General features: G+C 35.5%; 2 protein-coding genes across 2 annotated transcripts; both read right to left on the reverse strand.

Moving 5' to 3' along the window:
* Positions 1–904: 904 nt before the first annotated feature.
* Positions 905–4,937, reverse strand: LOC140775614 (guanosine deaminase-like). The gene is made up of 5 exons (XM_073118994.1): positions 4,779–4,937; positions 3,448–3,507; positions 3,090–3,280; positions 1,279–1,383; positions 905–1,190 (listed from the first exon to the last, which is right to left on the reverse strand). The coding sequence occupies exons 1-5, from the start codon at positions 4,792–4,794 to the stop codon at positions 1,002–1,004; spliced, it is 561 nt and encodes a 186-aa protein (XP_072975095.1). The 5' UTR covers positions 4,795–4,937; the 3' UTR covers positions 905–1,001.
* A 7,461-nt stretch (positions 4,938–12,398) lies between these two features.
* On the reverse strand, positions 12,399–14,643 carry LOC140775613 (H/ACA ribonucleoprotein complex subunit 4-like). Its single transcript, XM_073118993.1, has one exon. The coding sequence runs from the start codon at positions 14,535–14,537 to the stop codon at positions 12,648–12,650; it is 1,890 nt and encodes a 629-aa protein (XP_072975094.1). The 5' UTR covers positions 14,538–14,643; the 3' UTR covers positions 12,399–12,647.
* Between the last annotated feature and the right edge of the window lie 2,078 nt (positions 14,644–16,721).

Genomic DNA, 16,721 nt, shown 5'->3' on the forward strand with positions numbered 1-16,721 from the left:
AAGTTTCTACCTACTTTTCTAAACCTCATATCTGGCAAGTTTGAACTAGAAAAGTTTGCCAAAATTAGGTCAGGCTTGGTGTAAGGTCCAACTCCAGCTAATTTAAATGAAACAAGGGCAAAATCTTGTAAGAAGGCCATTCAACTGATCCTTAGAAGTTGAAACACTAGGGAACTAAACTGAATCCATATTAAGAATGCATTTCTTATTTCTGAACAGAGTCCAAGTGAATATTAACAACACAAGATACATTGAACGAAACAGTTCTACAATGTGATTAATTGCATAATTAGTAGCTGAAAGATTAATTATAGGAATGCTAGGAACTATCTACTGAGAAATGTCATCATATCATCCACCTTATCATGATAATCTAAATCCATAATGTTGAATTTAACTAATGATATCTCTAAAGAGCTATTGTAATTCCTTGATCAGCAGTGTCGAACAAACCTAGAGATATGTCTCTTTTGTATATCTTTATAAACAGATGGAAGAGAGTAATGACTAAGCTATTCGACTAGTGACCAGAATAGGATTTTATCAAAAAGCAAGAATGCATTTGCATGACAGTATGTACATGCCACCAGTTGACAGTGAACTCCAAAGCAGAAAGAAAGCTTCAAATATGACTCCAGTACATCTACAACACTCATTATCTATTTGCCATGTTTATTACCAGGTAACTATAGGATCAACAACTCAACATTCTCATTAAGTCAGAGAACCTATTGCAATAGGAAGTTTTCATGGCTCTTAGGTGCAATGCAATTTATCATTATTGTTTTGCATTACTGAGTAAATAGTTTAGTCGAGGTGCACCTTTAGAGTGATATTTCGAATAGTTTCATATGTGCAGGCGGCGAACACTGCCCCGGGATTTCTTCTAGTGTTACAGAAAATATTTCACATAAATTCTTTGACCAGCAGTAAAATGAGAAATCGTACCAGAAGTAGTACAAGGTTCATTAAGAGACTTTTTGTTTGGGCATCTTAAGCCGCTAATACATTTGAAATTTTGTCTTAGTCTTCTCAAAGACTTGTTCTGCAATTATGGCTCCACTTCCATCTGCTTGCTTGATCTCCACATGGGCCTTCTGGTAGAATCCAGTACCCCTTAAAGCATCAGCAATGAAATCATCAAAACCAATCGCAATAGCTGCCTCTGCCTTGGCTCCATAGACCAACCTCTACATCAAACAAGATCAACATTACCAAGACCGTAAAGGCCTATAGGCAACCATACTGCAGCTGAAAGGAGAGATGTATAGTTACCACCTTTATACGTGAAAGGTGAATGGCACCAAAGCACATTGGACAAGGTTCACAGGATGCATACAGTTCACAATCTGAGAGCTCAATTTGCCCAAGTTTTTTACAAGCCTGAATCAGAAGTCGGTAATCAGCAATGAGACAAAACAGGAAATCACACTGCACATTGTACAGGACGAAATTAACATGTACTTCTATAGGCATCCATGAATATATTAGCAGTATGGAATTACAATAGAAACAGAAATTTTATCTACACAATTTCTTGCCTATCTAGTAACAAAATTGGTAACTCAAGTCTTGACCTACTTCTATCTTATCCATAGAAATTCATTTGCAACAAAATACGGAACTCTCCTTACAAGTGAAGTAACAGAATTAGAAATATAACCAATTAACCATATACACTGCACAATGAAAAGATGTGCAGAAAACCAAAAATCCGAAACAAATTTGAAATTTTCATTACAAAGTCAATAAGTCTACAAGAAGTTGATCGGATCAGTAACTTTTCAATAATGTATTCAGGTGATTATAAGTGTACAAAATATTGTAATCTAATTCTCCAAATATATATATATATATATATATATATATACACACACATAAAGTACCACTACATACAGATAATAAGATGGGGTACTACCATAATTATCTTAACCAAGTCCAAAATTATTTTTATTTACTTTAGCTGCAATTTTTCTCTTCAGCATAGCTAGTTGTCTTCAACTTTTCATAGTGCCAAATAATTTCTCTTCTACCAGTTAAGGATAAAATATATGAACGAGAAAAATTACAGACTACCAAAAAAATTTCTTCAAATCTTCACCTTGTGTAACCCCACAATTCTCTATGCTATAATAACAGAAGAAACACATCTGAAATCTGAATAAACATGGCTGGTGAATTTTCTCATAATTCTTGATGCACTTTTGTTAATTTAAAAAACAATCAACAATACTTGACTTCCCATTAACCAAACCCTTTAAACCTTGAGGCCATTTGACTTTGGTCACGTGAAACTGCTCATAAGCAAAGCACGTGCACATAGCAACTATAGTAGGCACCTGATAAATAGTCCTTTGACAAGGAAAGATCATAATGTGCAATAGCATAGATCTTATCATTGAGAAAGATCATGGAAAAGAAGAAGAGACATGAGAGTTTTCAAAGAAAACAAAATAAGAGAGGAAAAAAGGCAAGATGAACATATATAGATATTGCATCAATAATTCCAGTGGCTATTATTTTTCATATGAAACATATGTTAATTCTCCAGGGCAAGGCATTTATACATCAATTTAGGGTGACACTGAATCAGGCAAACATCATCAGACCAAAAGGGACTCATTTATCTCTTTATTAATTACTTTATCAGTGATTCCTAACCATGCAGTAGACACCGATAAGGATACAGATTTGCTTTTCCACACATAGCTTCAAAGTTTTTCCACTCACATGTTTTCATTATTGTGCAACCAAACAGCACCAGAATTGTCTATCAATTATACTAGTCTTCCAAAGAATTATTTGACGTCGTTCATATTGTTTCATCTTAAAAGTAGATCTAAACATTGACTTGTTTTCACTGAAAACAAAAATGACCATTTTGTAGGAGTTTCAAAGACAAGACTATTGCATGAAATGTTCATCAAGAAGACAATACAACTGATCTTGAATAGCTTGGAAACCTGCCCTTCTGCAGTATAAAGTTTGATTTCTAATAGAACAAGAATATTTATGTAACATTTCAGTTTTTCTGAGATGGGAATATTAGCTAATCAGATTCTCAGATCAAACTTTTACATTGAACTGACCTCCTTGATTGCAGTCACTTCAGCATGAGCAGTCGGATCTGTGTCCTTCAACACCATATTATGGCAGCTAGCAATTATTTCATCATTACGAACAATAACTGCTCCAAAAGGACCACCATCACTACAGTCAACTCCTTGATACGCTTCTTCAACTGCTTTTGATAAGAATTTGTAATCTCTGTCCTGAACAACTGTATAATCCGAGATCCAACAATATGCATGGAATTAAAAGTTACTCTGAAATTATCCAAGAAAATATAGAATATTGCTTTTAAAGTTATGTCAAGTTTTCTTTATAACTTTGGATTCAGTAATAAACAAAAAGCATAACTGAAAGCCAAAATTTTCCAAGTGTTACCTTCATGATGTCCAGGAAATGCAGAAGCTACAGCTACTGTTCCATCCTTGGACTCCACCACTAAGGTGATTAGGAGAAAAGCAACATAGAGAAATGTCATTATGAAACTCTTAGAACTAGAGATGCCAAGAATACAACTAATATCTAATCCTACAAGTCTCCATAGCGAGAAACAAGATGCAGCAGATAAATGAATAAGAACATGTACAAATTTTAAGAGTTTCTACTTACATAACAAAGCTGCAATTAAGCAAGAGATTATGCAAGATGAATATATAGGATTAAGGCAGTGAAAGATGATAGTGATGAATCAGACTTGAAAACCTTCATATCCGCATACAGTCTTCTACCAAAGACAAAATAGTGAGAGTTGTGAAACAACTGATTATATAAAAGTTGTAGACTTTATATTCTTCTGGCCACCCTTATGTCTGGACTCCGCATATTAAGCTCAAGATAAGGATATTGAATCAACTTATTAGAGGATATCAATTTTAACAATAGATTGGCATGGCAGCATTCGAGCTAGGCACCTACTCTTTGTATCACACAAAACAATCGACTTCTCCAGTAATTTATGACCGCAGAGAATGATAAACTATACCGAGAGAAGTTTGAAGGAAAACATGTACGTGCAAGTGCAACAACAATGAAAAAAGGTATAACAGAATGTTGCTAAAGCAAATGATCCAGTATAGAAATGCAAATGTTCTCCAGACACAAGCTACAACTCCAGATGTTGCCTGCTATCACTATGACATGCCAAAGTTATAGAACAGAGAACTTAATGTCTCTAAAATAATCGAGTGCTTTATAGACCTGTAAAGATGAAAATGATACCAGCATCTCCACCTCTTACTTTGGGCGAGCACGAAAGTGAAAATGTGAAGAGTCCCTATGTCATCTATCAAACATGACTTAAAATTTGCAATAATTGGCAATAACTACTAACTTTGTATCGTTAGAGCCAGAGTCACTCCAAAATTATATAAAGGACCAAAGGGAAAAGGGCTATTATAGCAATCAGTTGATAAACAAATATCAAAAATCACACAATAACCACACTTATAATGCTTAACGTTGTGGAGAAGAGAAGATAATTAAGAACAGTTAGGCCGCATCAGTAACAAATCATTCGAGCCTAAGAAACTAACTTCCAATTCTTAGCCACTAACTTGCATCCTTACCAAATCTAAGTTGAATACACCAGAAGGACAAACAAATCGGAAGAAACCATGACTGAACCGCGAGTATAAGATCAATATTACAGGAAAAATGGCAACTTGAGGACCATCAAGGAAAAAAAAAACGAAAAGGCGGACCACGCATACCCTGAGCATCCTCCATGGTGATCTGAAATGGGTATCCTCCCGAACTCAAAAGATTCCTTAACGCAGAAGACGAGTACTGATTACTGTGCAGTGAAGCGCCACAGCAAGGAAACTGTGGGTCGGTGATTAGCGGAGCACACAGAGATTTCTACAATCTACACCCTATTTTTTATTTTATTATTATTATAAACCTATTGTGAGCGTTTCAACCAAACTATTCTAGTTCTAAACTTTATTTACCCATATATCAATCTTATTACTTAAAAAGGGTCTATTTACTATAGCCCAGTATAAAACGTCTGCACACGCTCGCAACGACAGAGAATAATATAATCAACCGCTTATTATCGCGTGATGTAATTAAACCGCTCAATGTAGACCTTATTAGATCCACTATATTTTAACCACATAATAGGTGAGCTTATTAATTTATTATAAATCAGTTAGGACATCTCTCCACTCTATTAACTCTAATTTATTTGTTTGATCAAGAGTCGTCGTATAAAAGAAAGGAAAGAGAGAGACCTCTGTCTTTAAAAATTAAGATTAAAGATAAATAACATAACTATAATTCTAATCTACTCCGTATTTTATATTTCATACGTATATATCTAACACAAAATTTCGGCAATTCATAAACTATAATTTTCTATATAAATAGATGACTTTTGGCTCAGAAGGATAATTGCAGGTAAGCCCAATCAAAATATGATATTATAATTTTGAAATCCACAGTACGTTTAGGGCATATGATGTGCAAGTGTGCAAGTGCAAATTGGTACACTAAATAGAAATGAATAGAGAAAAATGATTCATACTACCGATCCTAAATATTTGGAAGGGCAAGAAGAGAGTAAAATATTAACCCTGAAAAGATGAAGAATACCTAAAATAATTATACCACATATGGAACGAGAGAGGCACCGAAATAAGAGTTTTGGTTCAACTTAGTCCTCCGATCACATTTCTGGTATACTTTAAAACTTAAATACGAGACTATGTGTATCGAAAAAGTATAGACTGGAATAGCAATTTTTAACTATAAGTAGCTGACTAAATTGATAATTTATATGAAAATTTAAAAATTATTAAAAAATTACTGAGTCTAAATTGCCGACTTATGTAACTCACAATTTTTATGAAATACTTTTTCTTATACTTTTAATAATCTTCTCAGCTATTTTAAATTTCCATAAAATTAAATGGGTAAATTATCGTCCTAGTCAGCGATTTTTTAACTCGTCTATATTATATTTAATTTCAAAGTAAATTAGACATGTCATAAAAAAAAATAGGGACAGAAAATAGTCAAGAAACTCTTATAATCATGTCTTCACCAATCTTCATTCACATATGTACAACAGTTGAAGCAGAAGTTACTTGGTGGTTAGCAATCATAAGAACAATTGCAATACAAGAACTAATTTACCAATGAAATGCTTCTCAGCTTGCTAAAAGATTAGCAATATGCAGCATAGATGGTGATTTATCCTGGCATGCAGTAAATATTGAAATTGGTTCAGTCTAATATCCTTTGATGCATCGAATATATGGAAGAGATAGACATAGGAGAACGGCTTCAGCCTCTACAGCACTGGTAGTATTCACGTAGATTGCAGATATTAAATTACCTTTTATATAATTCACTACATAACAAAATGTAACAAATACATGATCGGAATTAAAACACCCATCATCGAACACACATGCTCTTCACGTGGATAGAACTCACATAGTACTCATGTGATCCGTTAGTCAATGATTTCTACATAGTATTCAAAATAATAAGTCAGAATTAATCAAAATTAATCCAACAAAGAATTTAAATTTATTACGGCCACAACAAGTCTTTAAAATATATGTCTATAACATATTTGATAGTAGATAATACAGAAAATTAAATAATAATCTAGCTAGTCTTCGTCTGATTCTCCATAATCTCAATTATATCTATTAATCTAAAAAATATTCCACTAAGATTGATAAGCATATAGTTCAGTAAGTATGCTCCTCTATAATATTAAAATAGTATAATTCAAAATATAATAATATAAATCATGCATAAATGACAAATTGACAATGTATTAAACTCATAAATTTAATAATAAGGGTTTATTGATAAAATAAGTCTCCTAGAGTCTCAAATTTGTAGAAATTAATAATATCACATGCTCTCTCAAAGTCTCTATATCATAATAAATAATAACATCATAAGCTCTCCTAGAGTCTCAATTAACATGGAATGATAGACTTATAGTGATAATATTGTTCGTACTTGCTTGGCGACAATGGATATGACTAGATATATATAGCCTCGGATTAAAGACTCTAGTTGTAAGCCTATCCTCACACTTATCACCTACCCCATGTAGAAAATCGCGAGCCGCTAGCTCGAAAAGACGCTCTAACTCTACACCATCGAATACCGCTAGAGCTATAAACGCTACCTCACAATCATCACTGTTAAGATCAACAAGTGTCCGACCTCCATACTTGGCAATAAACATATCTACTCAAACCTGACATACAGTTTACCTGATTGTTCTCCCAAATCTAACCATCTTAGGTGTGGACCAGTATATATATATACATATATATACACTCTACCCTAACCCTAGTTAATTGAGTACAAAGATACTGCTGAAATGGGATCTAACTACTTGGTGATACGTGTACACGGTGCAATATCTGATGCACATGGCAAGATTATCACAGCTAAAGCGCATACAATATGAAAAGCATGTATTCAATCCTCATGAAATAATAATAAATAAATATTAACAAATAACAAATTATCATGGATCTCATAATATTACTACAGTATCAAAATACTAGTATCATCACGTCATATTTATACTATCCTTAGATTACAAAAGAGTTACTTGCCTAAAATTACTCTTAGTTATTTACTTCCCTATGCGTCACCAATATCCTCCCCATACAAAAATAGATATAATAATATGATGAATATAATCACATCATAAGCAAAAAAATCTAATCATAGAACTATTTAATTAAACATAATATGATACTTTTTGTCGTGGGCTTGGATAGGTTCAATTATTAGTCTAGTAAAAATAACTATTAAAAATACTAAACCCAATTAATTTAAAGAAAATATTATTCATAATTACTATATTTCATGTCCTCTAATATTCTAAACAAATGAATTGTCATTTTCTAATAATTAAATTTATATGACCTCAATTTAATAAAGTCAATCTAAACAAAATAACTAAAGAAACTAAACCAATCATTTGGGCTAGCCCGTAGCCGAAAGAAAGGGACGGGGGCTGCCCACATCCCACCCTCACCATGCATGCTCTCAGGAGCTTGCTTGAGGTTCAACCCCACAAAGAGGGGGTTTGGCCCACCCAAACCTCACCTTCTTCCCTAATTCCAATCCACCCAAAGCTAGGTGTTCATGACTAAGCATAGGATGGCAAAAGGAGCGATGCTAGCCGAAAAAGAAACATGGATAGCGGCAGCGGCAGTTAAAAGCCAAGTCGCGAGGCTGATGAAAAAATCCACATGGCTTAGCCTCAATTAAAGATTGAGCCGGCCGATTAATGGTACCACCAAAAACACGACATCAAGAGGAAACTTTCTGAGTCGAAGCCAAGTCGAATGGCTATCATCGATCGACAAATTTGATCGGAAAAGAAGAAAAAGAAAAATGGAGGCTCGCTAACCAAATGGAGTGAGGAAGAGAGAGAGAGAAAGAGATTTATATATAAATTTTAAGAATTTTGTAACGGCAAAATCCAAAATCTCATCTAAGACTTCAGATCAAATACTACCATAACAGAGGTAGGGAGGAAGATACAAGAATTCTTCTCTTCCCTACTATGCATTAACCAAATTCAATTATGTAAACAAATGGATTTTGTTAGCTAACAACGACCTAGAGAAGATGAATAAAGTACAAGAAAAGTTCAGCTCATCTGAAGCCTAATTCCAGTTTTCCTTTAAACAAACATCTCCCTATTTTTCCTCCTCAACGTGGAATAAAATTTAAAGACCACAAGGAATTACACAACTCAAAAGCAAAAGTCCCAACTCCTTCAGAAACCTGAAATATACAGACATACTAGGCATTTACAACACAGGGTACTTCGGATATTCAAGTTATCCAGATTCCAGAATAGCAAGGATTTTATTCTGACATATGAATGGAGAAACCTTCTCTTCAAAGACAACCTTAAATTACAAATTTTAAGAAATTTTCTAACTAGTGCAGGATGCATATAAAATAGTTGAAATGAGTTCAAAGTTGCTCAACTATCTCATATCACTGACCGCAGTTAAATAGTGAACTACTCTCAATTACTAAAATCTCACAGATAAAAACAATGAAAGTGAGCAGAAGAAACAAGTGATTCTACATGCTAAAGAAAAGTAGTTTATATACTTTATACCAGGAATATATCGGACAATTTAGAACATCCTTGATAGGTGAAGGCTTGAATCCACATGGACACAGAATAATCAGAAAAATCAGGAAAGGAAGTCATCAGTCAAGCTTAAATTGTACACTTATATTAGTTGTTTTCTTCCAAAAGTGAACAAGTGATGGTACCTTTTCCTCTGTTTTGATTGAATAAGGCTCTCGAAACTGAAACACAAAAATCAAATAGATGTAGGTTCTGGCAACTCTGAAACTGTAATATGAAAAACAAGCTAGATAAATAGTGGACTTTATAATGTATTATATCCAAGAGTATTTAGCTCGACATTTACATTGCATGCCAGACAGATTCATAGCTATAGGTAGGGAGTGTCAATGAGCTGAACACGAGCAAACAAGGCATTGCCTATGTTTGGCTCGGAATTAAATTTATCAAACGTGAACACGAGCCACGCTGACATCCTAGCTTGTGTCCGGTTCGAAAAGAATTTGAACTATGAGAAAAAAGGATCTTTGTCACAAAAATTGAAGGCAAAGCATGCGGCAGCCCAGGTACTGCATCGCACCTTTCTGGTATGCAAGTGCTTATGATAATGCATGTTTAATCCAATAATGAACACAACAAAGATACTTTAGATATGGTAAAAAAGTGTAAGAATACGACAAATAAGAAGGAATAGATAAAATAATCGATAAGAAATAGAAAATTATGAAATTTTGGCTAACTTGTTTTCAAACATAAGGGGATTTACTTGAAAATCAACTATTTAAAACTTAAAATAAAAGATAGTGAAAAATGATGCTCCTTGTAGCTTCACACTAGTACTTTAACCCTGCTTGATACATGAATAAGGGGTTTCACTAATGAATGAACACAAATTGCAACTGAACAGCAATAGTCCTTCATACTCCCTATAAGTATCAATAAAGCTTGGTCAATGGTTGGTATAAGTATATATCATGGCTTTGAGATTTGGCCAAAGCCAATCCTTTTTAACCAAAATGAACGGTTTGGGCCATGATATTTGCAGAAATCAACCTCAAAATTAGCAAGTCACTGGCCTTGATCTGTTTTCAGACAGTTTTGGTGATTTTGCTCCCAATTACAGTCACCTGTTCTCTTCGTCTATTTGACTGTTTTGTTGACCAAAAATAGCTAAATCAAAAGTTTCAAGGACGATTCAGTATTATTTTGTCGGATTTTGGGGCAATAAAAGTCTATCATCGTCCTCTTCTTTATCATACAATTGCAATCAGATAGAGAAGAGTGAATCTTGATCAGCGACCAGAATTTGGCTAGGAAACAGAATAAATTGAGTTGTGAGCAAGCAAAAACTTGTCTAACTTTTTTACCTATAATTTCTCTTCTGGTAAAACTACCACCAAAGAAGACATCTGTAGCATCAGCATCTACTATCTGCATGATACACTGGAAAGTTTTATTTGATTCCAGTGACGGTATGCCAAATGCATAACATATGTTTTTATAAAAGTATTATTTTTTCATATAGAACAAGGTGGAAATTCTCAAACCAAAACCACCGAGCCAAACTGCTGAAATTAGCCAAAATACCTATAAAAGATATCATGTTGCTGCTCAACTTCATTCTCAGTAGTTTCCTTTTTCGACTACATTAACCTAGGAAACAAGGATACTTTCGTGCTCTCGATATATCCATATCGAATACAATACTCATTGGATACGTCTAGATGCATATCAAATATTTCATTGAAGTATTTGAATTTTTAAAAATAAAATTAATGTTGTGGATAATTCTCCAGCATTTTTAGATACTTCTTGGATCCTTTCAGATTCCTATCAATATGAGTCAAATTTAAGGAGACAAATATTCTTATCAAATCTAGAAGGTTTGAGTTTGCTTGTTTATTTTATGTATATTAGGAAATCATATTCTTCTAATTTATAGATTGACTTCACTTGTTTATCTTATATCTTAGCTAGTAATATACAACATAAAACTGAACATTTGTTATGAATAGTAGTTCTTTTAATGGATAATCTAGATTCTAGAGTTCTCCTTAAAGAAACTATCATACACAATGGTAATAATGAAGAAATGCGAGTTCACAAGTTTGCTAACATATATGCGTAGACATAAATATATACATATATGAGTTACATATCCTAAGCATATTGGCATATGCATGTCGTATCTTCCCGTATTCCTATCCATGCTTCACAAACATTAACTTTCCATTTTCTTTCTTTTCCAATTTGTACAAGTGGTTTGCATCAGAATAAGCAAATTAAAGTTTTGAATCAAGAAAATTGCTTAAACATTTCAAGTAGCATTTGGCAAATTATGCATTCACTTCGCACCTTTGGTTTCTATCTACAGTTCGTAAAGCTTAAAAGACAAATCTCATTTGCAAAATTACTTTTTACTTAGGATTCAGATATAGAACAGTACAGATATATAATTAATTAAGTATTAATTAATCATCTTTCAAAGTTTACAAAAATTTCTAGCAATCAAGAGTGCACCTAAAGATAAAATAACCAAATGCATATGGACAATTCTAAACTAATAGATAAATTGGAAAGGTATTGGCATAATAAAATAAGTCAGAGTCTTGCCTGTAAGCTCGATATTTGTCAAGTAGTATGTGTTCATGTTCAGTCACAACCCTCTTTCAGCATGGCCTACACGATTGCTTCCGAACTCCAAAGACATGATCCTGCTGACTTCGAAATGAAAGAGCAAGAAGGAGATGACAGTAAAGCACATAAAAAACAGTCGGAAAGTACAAAACATACATGAGGAAGTTTTGAAATTAGAAAGCATAGGATGTATATACAAGACAAATGAACAAAATCTAATTCCCTTTAACTGACTAAGAAGCAGGGAAGTAGATCTATATTACTATCATCCTTTGGAAGAGATAGACCTAACCTCCCTAGGACAATAATTTCTACAAACCAGAAGTCAAATTATATGAGTCAACTATCCCCGTATGCAGTGCAGAAAATGAAGAGGAACTTCGCAAGAGATATTGCTTACATGTTTCAAAGTACAGATAGCATTATCCTGCTGACATCTAAATGCAGAACAAACGTAGAGGTGACACTAATGCCAAAAGAGCTCCCTACAACTAGCAGAGCTCGGGATGTGATTTTCCCCAATATTTATCCACATAGTTTGTAGTGACATAGAAGTCAGAATGTAGATAATCTCATTTCATTAAATAACTGAAAACAAAGGAGACAGGCCTTTATCATCTGATTAAAATGCAAAACTAGCCTCCTAGTACATAATTTCCACAAAGGGGAAAAATGAAAGAAAATCTAGGACAAATAGCATTTAAGCTTCAACAACAATTCTTGCGTGGAGCATAACTTCAACAGGAAGTATGCCTGATATATGAAGCTTAAACACAAGCATGTGAAAATCTGGTCGATTATAGCCCACAGGACAAAATCTAAAGATCTACTGAGCATTTTATTGTGCTTCGCCCTCATCTTGATTCTTTTTCTTCTTGTCCTTTTTCTTTTCACTTCTCTCTGCTTCCTTATTGCCATCTGCAGAGCTAATAGGAAGACCAGGTGATGCATCCTTACTCTTCTTCTTCTTTTTCTTTTTCTCTACATCCTTTTCCTCGTCAGAGGATCTTACATCACTCTTATCTTTGCTACTCTTTTCCTTCTTCTTTTTCTTTTTCTCTTCCGTGTTCTTCACATCAATGGAGGATCCTAATTCAATCTTCTCTTTACTGCTCTTCTCCTTTTTCTTTTTCTCCTTTTCTAATGCCTTCTCCCCATCAGATAGTCCCAATTCTCCCTCTTGACCATTCTCATTATCCTTCTTCTTCTTCTTTTTCTTCTTTTCACTCTTCTCCTGTTTCACAACTTCCTCTACATCCTCCTTCACCTTCTTTACCTTCTTTAATTCAGTCTCAATTTCAACCATCGCACCCTGTCCTTCCTCAACCTTGACCTTCTTAGGTGCCACCAAGGCAGGGCTTTCGCCACCTTCCTCTAATTTGCGCTTCTGCCCAACACCATTCTCATCCCCATCCTTATGCGTCTTCTTCTTTTTCTTCTCTTCCTTCCCTTCTTCAGCTACTCCTTCCTCTTTCACTCCAGCTGGCTCTGCTGCTGCCGCAAGGCTTGCAACCATCGCATCCCCTCCAGTTGGAAGTACCACATTTCTAAGCCACTCAGCCGGTGTCTTCTCATTTGGCTTCCCATGCTTGTCCAGAAGACCTGAAGCAATCATCTTTTTCTTCATGGAGGCTTTGGGGCCCAGCCCCCACTTCCTTGGATAAGTGTCCCTATCCATCACCACCCTCTTAATTCTCGCCACAGACCCATGATCACAGGTTGCCATCACAGCTGTTGTCATTTCAGCTATTCCAAGAGCAATGGCCTCACCCTTGGTTGTCATCAGCACAACCTCCTCCCCTACCTCGATATCATTCTCAAACCTCAGCAGCCCCGGAATCATCAGCTTTGCTCCATAACATATAGCATTTACAGCTGAATCCTTGATGACCAACCTCTTATAGCTCGTAAGCAACACCTCGAGCGGCATGACCACCCGCCTCAAATAACTCTCGTTTTGCTCATTATCATGAACCCATCTTGCATCCATGACATCGTGCATAGTCACCATGTTATCCTTCTCTCCCAAAATCCCTGATCGCACCCTTCGCAGCTCCTGCATATGCCCCCCGACACCGAGTATCAAACCTAGATGCACGCAAAGTGTTCGAACGTACGTACCGGCCTCGCAAGAGATCCAAAACACCACAAGATGCTTGTCCGCGTCGTACTCGAGCAGCTTGCTCTCGTAAATCGTGCGAATCCGGAGCTGACGCTTGACAGCAGAGATTAGCGGCGGGCGCTGGAAGACGGCACCGGTGAGGGTTTCCAGCGCCCGAGCGACGCGGGCGACATCGGGAACAGCGGAATGAAGGCGGGCGATGCAGACGTACTCCTTCCCAGCGCCCTGCTGGGATTTGACAAGACGCGTGGCGCGATCGATGCAGACGATGAGGTTACCCGTAACCTTTGGATCGAGGGTTCCGCTGTGGCCGGTCTTCTCACACCGGAGTAGGCGCTTGATCCAGGCGACGACCTCGTGAGATGAAGGGTTCGAGGGCTTGTCGAGGTTGATGACGCCATAGCGAAGGTATACATCAATAGGGCGCTTCAAGGGTGAGTAGCCGGTGGGCAGAGGGGTGTAGTGGCCCGTGCGGACGTTGAGGCGGTCGTAGTTCTTGAGGAGGAGCGGCCATGTCGAGGTGTCGAGCGAAGGCGTGAAAGATTGAGGCTTTATGAGGTAGTCCTTTTGGGAGGAGTCGTCCTCTTCGGGGGCGGCGGGTGCCATAGCTGGGGAAGAGGAGAGGAGAGGAGACAAGAGGAGCAAGTATTTAGGGTTAGGGTTTTAGCTGGAGAGGGAGAAAGAGGCGGCGAATGGAGGGGTTTTTAAAGGGTTTTAGATCATCTGCGAGAGGGGGTGAAGACGGGAAGGGCTTAAGAGTTAGGAGTTAGGGATGCTCATGGGCTGGGCTGGGCTGGGCCGGGCCGGACTGGGCCGGGCCAAGCCCGGGTAAGAAAACTCGGTTCAACTCCCAAGCTAAAGAAGTTCGGACTTTTCTCATGTTTTTTTTCTCTTCCTTTTTCATGTGTGTGGACTTCTCCCCTCTTTGGAGTCCACACAAGTTATTAGTGAAATATTTAATATGAAGAAATAACACAACATCAAATCTTTTATTATCAACCATGAACTCATAGATTAGACCTTCTTAATAAATAGGTTTAGATAACTAGACTAATTCTTTCTAATTATGCGCATATAGCATAGTAGCCGATGTATTAAGTGATAGTAGTAGCGGATATATTTCTTTAGAATAATAAAGGTAAGTGAATAGTTCTCGAATAGTTAAAATAGCTTATGTAATAATAAGTTTTCACTTTTTTTTCAAATTAAATTGTAAGTGTTACAAAAGATAGTACATGGATGGAGAGAAAAAAATATATTATCTTACTCTTTGTTTATATACTTAATAATTTAATTAAAAATAGGTAAGAGGGTATAATTAATAGTCAATAAATATGAGTGGCAGATTTCAAGTCAACCTAGTAACTCGATTTTTTAATGAGTTTGGGTTTAATGTAATTGTGTTTTATTCATAAATGAGTTAATCAAGCTAACTCGACTTCTAATTGGTTGTGTTTGGATTTAAATCACATATTTAGCTCAATATGCCTCGTTTATTAATTGGGTTAGACGATCGAGTAAACCTATACCATGTTTTACCTATTATAAATCTCTAAATCCTTAATCCTAACATATTATAATCCCAAATTCATCTTCCACTATAGCAAATCGATAAGATATTCCTCTTTTACCTCACTTTTTTTTCTCACTCTGCATCATGATATTCATTGTCTAGATAAAATCTAAACTTGCATCTATACTTAATGATTTTTTTTTTCTTCTTGATTTTTGTTTAGAATTTTTGTTGTGAAATATGTTTTTATCGAGTTTAAACTTGATTAGATCTATTTTGTCAAACTCTGATAAAGCAACTTCAACCCACTCATTTAAAGCTAAATGATCCAAGAATAAAGAAAAGTAGATTTTATTAAGATATGTTAACTCTCCCGAGTACAAAAGGCCACATTAAGATGCAAGGTCAAAAACTAAAGTAGAGGATTAGGAAAAACACTAACTCAAGTACAATTTCTTTTTTATTTCTACCAAGATTTGTAAGTCAATCCGCTAGTCTATTGGTACTATGGTAGATATGAGTAATTTTATATGATTAATATTTTTGAAGAAAGAGGAGAATGTCCTCCAGAATTGCATCAATAACTCACGTTGGTTGGTTCTTTCCATTGAACATATCCACCGGGAATAAGAGGTCTGTCTCGATCCATATCCTATCAATGTTAATTCGTTACACTACTTGGAGTGCATCATTTACTACGGATTCTTCTGCCATCAATATAGATCCATACTTGACGATTCTATAATCTGCAATTAAAAGACAGTTATTTGTCTGCCATGCTATAAAGCTCATATCATCCAGTTTCATTGCGCTAGTAAAAGAGCAATTGGTCATTCTCTTCTATTGATGACGCTTACTTTAAATGAACGTTACCCTACTGCTTCGTTTCCCCCCTCGAGATAATGTGTTCAACTATTCATTTCTAAGCACTCTCATGGATATTATTTTATTCATTCATCACTTCCTATAAAATTCATTGCAATTTCTATTTGTATTGCTTTTTTAAACATTTCATATGAGATTTTGATATCTCTATATACAAAGGTATAGATAGAATGAATTGAAATTAAGTGTAACAGTGTATAAACATTGAAGTTGGAGAGAGAATATTTTTACTTATCTCTCGCTTATTGCAGCAGGTGTAGAAAGCTTTATAAGTAAGCGTAAAAGAAAATTAACTTCATGTGCTTAAAAAATATATAATAATTTACATATTAAAAAGGATGAGATAAATATAGTTATATGCAAATTATGTGGTACAACAACTGGTATGATAT

This window comes from Typha angustifolia, chromosome 14 (assembly GCF_048772165.1).
Source record: "Typha angustifolia cultivar Huaian chromosome 14, ASM4877216v1, whole genome shotgun sequence".
NCBI lineage: Eukaryota > Viridiplantae > Streptophyta > Magnoliopsida > Poales > Typhaceae > Typha > Typha angustifolia.